At 40.2% G+C, this 9,671-nt stretch overlaps 2 protein-coding genes across 2 annotated transcripts in view; one reads left to right on the top strand and one right to left on the bottom strand.

Moving 5' to 3' along the window:
• The first annotated feature begins 973 nt into the window (after positions 1–973).
• On the top strand, positions 974–3,895 carry LOC103373364 (UDP-GlcNAc:betaGal beta-1,3-N-acetylglucosaminyltransferase 3-like). Its single transcript, XM_008303237.1, has 2 exons — positions 974–1,036; positions 2,279–3,895. The coding sequence occupies exons 1-2, from the start codon at positions 1,029–1,031 to the stop codon at positions 3,417–3,419; spliced, it is 1,149 nt and encodes a 382-aa protein (XP_008301459.1). The 5' UTR covers positions 974–1,028; the 3' UTR covers positions 3,420–3,895.
• A 5,013-nt stretch (positions 3,896–8,908) lies between these two features.
• Positions 8,909–9,671, bottom strand: part of LOC103373368 (UDP-GlcNAc:betaGal beta-1,3-N-acetylglucosaminyltransferase 6-like) — a 9,404-nt gene continuing 8,641 nt past the window's right edge. Inside the window, exon 3 of the mRNA XM_008303242.1 lies at positions 8,909–9,665. Coding sequence (XP_008301464.1) covers positions 9,370–9,665 — 296 coding nt within the window. The 3' untranslated portion in view covers positions 8,909–9,369. The remainder of the gene's footprint in view (positions 9,666–9,671) is intronic.

Below are 9,671 nucleotides of genomic sequence, written 5' to 3'. Positions count from 1 at the left end.
GACCTGTCCAGGGTGCCCCCTGCCTTCGCCCTAAGTCGGCTGGGATAGGCTCCAGCCCCCCATGACCCTAGTGAGGATTAAGCGGTGTGTAGATAATGGATGGATGGATAATGTCATAGTAGATATCTGAAATGTTCATTTTGACTAGGAAGAATTGAATTGCGGATATCTGTATTAGGGCTGCAAGGTGACGCAGTTGGTAGCACTGTTGCCTCGCAGCAAGAAGGTCGCCGGTTCATGCCCCGGTGGGGGCACCGGAATCTTTCTGCGCGGAGTTTGCATGTTCTCCCCGCGCAGCGTGGGTTCTCTCCGGGTTCTCCAGCTTCCCAAGTCCAAAAACATGGTTAATTGATGATTCTAAATTGTCCGTAGGTGTGAATGTGAGTGTGCTTGGTTGTCTGTCTCTAAGTGTAGCCCTGTGTCCCCTGCCTTCGCCCTAATGGATAGGCTCCAGTCCCCTGGCAACCCTAGTGAGGATTAAGCGGTATATAGATAATGAATGAATGGATGTATTACATATCCAGACTAAATATTAAAAGGGCTTGTCATAGCTGCCACAACCCCAGGACTTAACACAAGCCATCTGGTTCACCTGCCTGGTGTTTGTCAGTGTAGGTTCCAGTTCTTTTGTTCTCTTTAGCCTTTTTTTCCCCTGTGTAGCTCTTTTTGGCTTGCAGATCCTGGTTTAAGTCAGGTCTAGCTCAGTCTCGTTGCTCTGCTGATAATTAACGCCTCATGTCTTTTGCGTAGATTCAGTATTTAGTGTTATCTCGGCCTTTAGTTGACTTTATTTGCATTGTAAACAGAGGTGTAGCAGTAGTAAGAACCCACATTAAACAGTCTGAACAATGGAGTGTTTTGGCAGTTGTGGAGTGCTTATTCTTATGTGTCCTGATAGGCTGAAACGGATCAAAATGAGACGTCATATAAGTTTGCACATTACCTGAAATGACCTGAAATACTGTCACTGTGCACATATTGTCTGTGGAGGAACAGAGGGATACTGACCAACGTACAGATCTACCAACATGCTCAGGTAATTACTGCTAAATAAATTAGATGAAATGAGGTTTGATTATTTGCTACATAATTGTGTCAAATTAATTACTTGTACAGATGGCTGGATACAAGTTTGATGTTGAAAACCTTGATTCTCTTCTTGTTTGTTCACTTACAAAATGTTAAAATAACTTCTTGTTATGTCATTAACTTATATTTTCAATTCTTTCTTAGTCATTTTTCTGCAGGATTTATCAGTAGTGACACTTTTCTGGACTTTACAGCAATTCATGAAAAAAAGTTTTCCAAAAGTCACACTGTTTATTAAAATATATTGCTCCTGCCTAATGTTGTATTTGTGTAAAGGAAGACAACAGTATTGGTATTGTCAGTCAGATTTGTCTCAAACTGATGATTCTGTTACTTTCCCCCCCCACACACAAGTAGACATATCTTTTTTCATTATTATTTCTTTAATATTTTTAACATCACGTAAAGGATAGTAGAGCAGGGTGCTACCACTGTGGATCAAATTAAAATCCAATCACACAAAGATGCACGGACAACAAGGATGTGCCACATCTTGATCCAACAAAGAATGCTGCACAACAAGAAACAGTACAAAACATCTTCCTGCAGGTTTATCTGTATGAGAGCACCTTTAGTTATTGGATTTAAAAACAGGCACTTGAACATTTTTACTACTTATCTCAAGTTAGACTTTATATGTGATTCTATATTTCAATGCATAAAAGGTAGAAATGTTAATCATGATATATACTACACTGTGCAATCATAGCATGCTTTGACTTTGGTCTTGTAGGTGTAGAGTATCTACACTTGTATAAGGTACAGTAAATTAAGGACGGTGAAAAAAAATAAAATAAAATAAAATACTGATCAATTGTTTGTGCAAAACTAATTCTGACAACCAGACAGCAGCCTGTAATATTGTACACACTTTGAATTTCTCTTCTTTATAAAACCTGAGCAGTTTAACCTCAACAGGCCAACAACATTTTAAATGAAGCATAAAAATAAAATAAACAGTCTTCCATCCAAATTCAGGCTTTAAAAGTCTGAATAAACCAAACCAACCACTGATTTTCAAAAGCTCCATATTCCTTCAAACTATCTCCTTTTTTACTGCAAAACAAGAGATTCTTACTGATAGCTTTGGCTTATATATCCTAACCTCTTGATGCTGTATGTAATAGTCATGTTTAAAATTTTGTGTCTAATGGCAATTCTTTTTTTTTTTTTTTTTTTGTCATTGCAGCACTTCAAAGAAGAAAATCTTCGTCACCACTCTCTTGGTGTTGGGAGGTCTTGTTGTGGTTGTCTATCTTTGGTTCCCTGAAGATTTAACCAACTACAAACACATCCTCCTTCAAGGTAATATGAGAAAGGCTGTCATCCAACCAAAGCCAGCAACCAGAAGTTCTTCTTATAAATACTCCTGGCCAAAATGTCAGACAAATCTATCTGCTGCCAGCGTCCCCGGCTTCAACTCACTTCCTCGTCTTATACAAGACTTTCTCTATCATCGCCACTGTCGACATTTTCCCATGATACTGGATATTCCTGACAAATGTGGAGGAGCTGAAGGATCTGCAGAAATCTTTCTTCTACTGGTCATTAAAAGCTCTCCTGTGAACTACGACCGTCGAGAGGTGCTGCGTAAAACCTGGGCTAAAGAGAGATTGCAGAATGGTGTGTGGATCCGAAGACTCTTCATTGCAGGAACCAGGGGTGATGGTTTTGAGAAGATGAGACTCAACAAACTCCTCGAATTTGAGCAACATGAGTACAATGACATCCTCCAATGGGACTTTGATGACACATTCTACAATCTCACCTTGAAACAAGTCCTCTTCCTAGAATGGATGGACAGAAACTGTCCACATGTTCGCTTCCTGATGAACGGTGATGATGATGTTCTTGCTCACACAGACAACATGGTTTCTTATCTAAAAAGCCTGAAGGACAATGATGGAAGCAAACATCTCTTTACTGGCTTTCTGATCGAGAATAGAACGCCATATCGATTTCCAGACAGTAAGTATTATGTTCCCGTTCAGGTGCAGGAGACAGACACATACCCTCCTTACTTAGGTGGTGGAGGCTTCCTGTTGTCCGGCTACTCAGCTCTGGTCATGTACAACATGTCCCACTCCGTCATGTTTCATAACATTGATGATGTCTTCATAGCACTGTGTATGGAGAAAGCAGGAGTGCGTCCTACATCTCACATAGGAGTGAAGATAGCAGGGCATCGCAGTCCCGGCAATATTGATCCATTAGAACCTTGTTATTTCACAGAAATTCTACTTGTTCACAGATTCCTTCCTGCTGAATTGTACATTATGTGGAACCGGCTACATGATCCTAATCTGAAATGCTTTCACAGTAACAAATAGCAACCTACAGGTGATGAAAATGTTTACTAGCACTCATTTTTGCCCAACAGCCTCTTTATTAGGTACACTTCTACAATCTAATGCAATCTGATCCAAAAACAGCAATTCTATGGTTAGATCCTGCTAATGATCAAATCAGAACTTTTTTTTAGAGACGAAACAAAAAAATCTAAAAAATATGTACATCAAGTGGTGCTGATCACTGGATTTCTGTCATTAACTTTATTAAAAATCTGAACGATTTTTTTTTGCTTGAGCTGATGTTTAACCTTCTTTGTATCCATTCAAAATCTATTCAGAATAGCTACATTTGTAACATTTGTGAAACATACCAAACAAAAGGATTGAATGTCAACTATAAAGCTTTGTATGTGGTATTAACATGTCACCTTGTCTGCAGTACTTTGATCGGCTCTTGCCCCTCTTACTGTTTGTTGTAAAGATTAGCTGAAGGCCTCTTGATTGTTTTTTCTTGTCTTGGTGGTGGAACATGATGATATGAACCCTATCACATGTGTCACTCAGGTGGAGCCTATATAACATACTGATGTCTTTGTCCTGCTATGATTGTTGATCTTGAATAAAAAAGAAGTGCATTTGGAGCCAGTGAAAGAGGTTTTGTTATTTCACATTCAGAGATGAAAGTAAATTGTCTTTTTTCCCCCTCTAAATATGTATATAACAACAATCAAAGGGAAGAATGCATGTTTCTCTCACCCTGCTTGTGGTTATTTGCAGGAGCAGCAACAGGAGTGTTGTAGGCTGAGCTCAGCTACCAGTTGTAGTTCATCAGGACAGTTCAGGTCTGGAGATGTTCCAGCTTCTGATCCCAGTCCTCCTGTCATGTCTGACCCCCTCAGTGGCTCAGCTCATGTCCCAACCCTCGTTGTCCTGCTCCCCTCAGGATTTCCTCATGCCCTTCTCTGCACAGGCTTCAGTTACCAACCTAAATCCCTGACCCAAGTTCTTGACTACCACCCTGAGCTCCAGCAACATTTTCAGTCTGTTAATACCCAGGCATTTATTTGCCCTTCTGCCAGCTATTCTTACTGTTAGACATCACCATGCTAACTTCCATGCATCACATTTAAAGGCAATGTTATTTTTCTAGTCTTTGGATCGTGATATATAATTCTAAAACTGAGCCCGGGGTTCCATTTTCTAACTGATGTACACACAATATTTCAAGGTCAGGCTCGTTTTCTCAGTCAATGGTTAGTCGTTCGCAGTTAGAGTTAAGAAGACAGTCATGTTAAAAGGTAACAAATTCAATCAAATGAGCCTATCAAAGACCGCTGCTCCATGATGAGTAAATCTCAAGCACTTTGGAATTATGTGATCTGAACTGGTCTCTGCACTGCTGAGTCTGTTGAGCAATGACCACCCAGACTGCAAATTCTCTGATTAGACACAAAGAACAATAATAAAACAGTCATATGTACAGTATGTGGGATATGATCACAATATGCCACACTAATAAAGGGTTGAGAGGCATAAGGAGTCTTTTACAAATGCATTTAAGACTTTTGTGTATTTGTAAGTTGTAGTTAGATGGAAATGAAATTGACATTAAAGCAAAGACTTATGTAGACCTAAAAACCTTCTCCTCGTTATGAAGTTTAAAATGTTGGAAAGTTTTAGGACACCAGTGATTCTGCTGAATGAAGATATCTCACCAAAGCGGTTTGACACTTGGACACTTAAATTAGACTGTGAGTCAACAACAGGCTTTGGAAGTCAGATTAAAGTCCTCACATTACTGCAACACGGTAAGGACAGTATCATGCTGGTCAATTCACTTGTTAAAAGCCTCTCTTTTATATTTTGTAATTACTGTAATTTTTTGTACTGTATGCGCTTTTGCTGGTTCAAAGATGATATTCGAGTTTGTATTACCTAAATGCATGTTGTAGATTTGCACTTTTATTTGCAGTAAACAATAAATGTCTCGATAAATGCACAAGTTTGTAGGTATTGACTCTACTTGTGTCCAGTATTAGTGTCTTGGATGTGAAACAGACCTCATAAACCGAACAAATGAAAGAGCAGAGATCTACCACCACTTAGTGGTGTCACAATATTGGATTGTTTTGACCTCACCAGACCCCTCCTGAGGTAATGACATGCAGAAATCCCTTTCACAGAACATATCTGAAAGCATCCACTTTGACAGCATCATCGTCTTCCTAGAATCCTCCTTAATAATAATTCGCGAGAGTGTATTCCAGCTGACTCAGGGTGAAGGCAGGAGACACCCTGGACAGGTCACCAGTCTATCACAGGGCTACACTTAGAGACAGACAACCAAGCACACTCACATTCACACCTACAGACAATTTAGAATCACCAATTAACCTCAACATGTTTTTGGACTGTGTGGGAGGAAGCCGGAGAACCTGGAGAGAATCCACGCTGCACGGGGAGAACGTTTAAACAAAATAATATAATTATTCTCTTTAATTAAACCTTCCGTTTATCAAAAAGAAACTAAAGTGAAATAAATGTAAATCACTTGGAGCATGAATTATCTGATAGCCACTCCCATAAAGTAATCTGAAATAAAAAGCATGTGTCACCATTGATAAGTGGAAAATAAATACATAGGTAACTAGAGTGCCCTTAGTAGAGGGACATAGTTACCCAGTGTATGCATGTTTACCTGATTTTGTGTTTTATATGGGTTCCTATCTGATTGTAAAAACAAAACAACAACAACAACAAAAAACAAACAGAAACCTATGTGTTTATGTTACACCTTTTCCAAGTTATCATGGATTTAAAATGTATGATTTTTTAAAGACTTTCCGTGTGACCTTTTCTCAAGGTCATATGTTGCACCCCCAGTTTATAGGCCTCAAATGTCTTCCGATGTTAGAAAACTAAACATGTCTTCTTGTGCATTTTCAGTCATACAGAGCTGTTTTTGTGAAATGCGACCTTTGACTTCTGTAGCAGTCACCAATGCATGTATTGACCCCAAAATCTAATCACTCCAAGAAGGGACCATACCGAGGTCATATATGAAGTTTCAGGTTCAAACTCCTCTCCTGTAAAGTGCGAGACTGTTAACAGACAAAAAAGCATGCACGATTACTCTGTAGTTGCCCATTGATGGTCTACTATAACAATCACTGTCAGGCTAAGCGGTCACATGAAGCTAGTTATCAACTCATTTAATCAAACTACAGTTTCTGAATTGAGTTATGAGCATGCTGGCATGAAAAGGGTGGTGTTGGCATCAAATAACAAATCATGAGCACAGACAAGTCAAAAGCAACATATTTGTAAAAAGAACCATCAACATGTTATGCTAAACCAATGTCTAAAGCCACACAGCTCAATCAGTCAGATTAATGTCATTGGCCAACAAGGTAACTGTTAGAGCCATTTGTATGTGTGTTCAGGTCATTCCCCGGTTGCCACAGAAGGTGGCGTATCGGATAGCGGCACATGGAAATGTATGAGTAGAAGAAGAGGTAATTACTCCTCAGGTGTGCTGCTTACCGGGCGAAGCAAACAGTTTTTGACCGTCGCAGCCGTTGCCGCCGTTTAGAGGCTAATCTTTAAGCCCTTTCTTTGTTTTCATGCACATTATAGATGTAAATGTGTGCATAGCAAAGTGATACACGTTGGTGAATAAATACATCTTAAGCACAAGTCCGCAGATGTTTGATTTACTGCGTGGAGCCGCATGACGACGCGTCAATTACATATCCCGGTACCAGCCCCTCACTGTGGCTTAGGTTTTGTTTGTTAAAATCAAGTCACTACAGTAACCTGACTATAACTATTTTGTATTCTGAAAAATAACCTTAAATGACCTGAAATGAATACGTTGCTTGAATGTTTTCTTTTGGCATGGAAGAAAATTTTAGCCTTATTTTTTAAGCTGCAGCCCAGGTGGTGTTTAACAGGTTTTGGAGCATATAAAGAACAAATACAAAAGCATTCAAACCAGTAGGCAAATCTACTGCAAATCTTCTAAGGTCCACAAGAGACCAAAGTCTACAAGACATGAGCTGAGCCACGGAGGGGCTGTTGTGGGATTTATTGGGAAAGTAGTGGAAGACATTACAGCTAAAGCTACCATCAGGCCGTTTCCCAACCAGAAGCCATGGGTGGATGCAACCATCTGCAATGCCCCGAGATCCCGCACTGCTGCCTACAACATGGGGCTTGTGACAACATCCACAGAGCAGCAAAGGAGACTAAACAGCGCTATGGCAAGAAACTAGAGTGACAATTACAGCAGTGTGACTCCAAGGGACTGTGGCAGGGACTCTGCACCACTACGGACTACAAAACGCCAAACACACCCATGGTGAGTGCCGATGCTTCTCTGGCTGACGGATTTAACTTGTTTGCACTCTTTGAATCAGACAGCAGACAAACTATATCTAGGTATAACAATCACACAGAACCTGTCTTGGTCACTTCATATAAAGACCACTGTGAAGAAGGCCAGACAGCGTCTCTTCTACCTCAGAAGCCTGAGAGACTTCAAGCTCCTGCTCACAGTGCTCAGGAACTTTTACACTTGCACCACTGAGAGCATCCTGTGCGGGAGCATTACCACCTGGATGGGCAGCTGCACCAAGCATGACTTCTTGGCCCTCAAAAGGGTGGTCCGTTCAGATGAGCGAACTATCAGAGCCACCCTCCCCAAACTGCAGGACATTTACACCCAATGATGCAGGTCAAGGGCTGTGAAGATCCTGAAGCAGCCTGGCCATCCTGAAAAATCTCTTATCTCCCTGCTGCTGTCAGGCCGACGCTATCGCTGCCTAAAGACTGCCACTGAGCGAATGAGGAAGAGTTTCTTCCTTTAGGCCATGCGTTTGCTCAACTCTGAGATTTAAACTGGGCTGTGCAATACACATTGGCACCTTTTACATATGCACCTTATGTAATATAACAGTGCTCCATTTGCTTTATTTGATTTATTTATGTATATGTATATATACTTAAGATATATATATATTTCTTGAACATTTATTTTTTTATTGAAACTGGATGCTGGTACAAAACACATTTCACTGCGCATTGTACCGTGTACAAATATGTATGTGACAAATCAAGCTTATCTTATCTCTATTTTACCACCACTACCTGAGCTGCGCTGCTGTTTTAGTTCTTTAAATGTTTTTCTTGTTTCGTTTCTGTTTTGTTTTCATTCTTTTTTTTTTTTATCACTCAGAGCGGACGTCGCCTCGGTCCGGTACAGGGGATTGCTGCCTGGGCCTGCTCTGTTCAGACGCCGGATTGCGTCACAGACTGTTCTAGGGTTTGCATGATTGCCCATGCCTAGTGACTCTGGGACAATATTTTAAGCACTTACAGGACAGCAAAGAAGGTTTACTTTCATCCATGAATGTGGAAATAAAAAACATTCTTTCACTGGCTCCAAATGCACTTCTCTTTTATTCAAGATCAACAATCATAGCAGGAGAAAGACATCAGTATATTATATCCACCTGAGTAACACATGTGATAGGGTTCATATCATCGCGTTCCACCACCAAGACGAGAAGAAACAATCAAGAGGCCTTCAGCTAATCAAACTTTACAACAAACAGTAAGAGGAGCAAGAGCCGATCAAAGTTCTGCAGACAAGGTGACATGTTAATACCACATACAAAGCTTTATAGTTGACATACACTTTTATTTTTTCCCCACAAATGTCACAAATGCAACAATTCTGAATAGATTTTGAATGGATACAAGGAAGGCTAAACATCAGCTCAAACTAAAACATTATTTCATATTTTTAATAAAGGTAATGACAGAAAACCAGTGATCTAAAAAAAGTTCTGATTTGATCATTAGCAGGATCTTACTAACAGTAGAATTGTTGTTTTTGGATCAAGCATTAGACTGTAGAAGTGTACATAATAAAGAAGCTGTTAAGCAAAAATAATCACCACTAAACATTTTCATCACCTGTAGGTTGCTATTTGTTACTGTGAAAGCATTTCAGATTAGGATCATGTAGCCGCTTCCACATAACGTACAATTCAGGTGGAAGGAATCTGTGAACAAGCAGAATTTCTTTGAAATAACAAGGTTCTAATGGATCAATATTGCCGGGACTGCGATGCCCTGCTATCTTCACTCCTATGTGAGATGTAGGACGTACTCCTGCTTTCTCCATACACAGTGCTATGAAGACATCATCAATGTTATGAAACATGACGGAGTGGGACATGTTGTACATGACCAGAGCTGAGTAGCCGGACAACAGGAAGCCTCCAC

This window comes from Stegastes partitus, unplaced genomic scaffold, assembly GCF_000690725.1.
Source record: "Stegastes partitus isolate 25-593 unplaced genomic scaffold, Stegastes_partitus-1.0.2 Scaffold1963, whole genome shotgun sequence".
Lineage (NCBI taxonomy): Eukaryota > Metazoa > Chordata > Actinopteri > Pomacentridae > Stegastes > Stegastes partitus.
The sequence above is the reverse complement of the archived record's forward strand: the minus strand, read 5'-3'. Positions and strand labels throughout refer to the sequence as shown.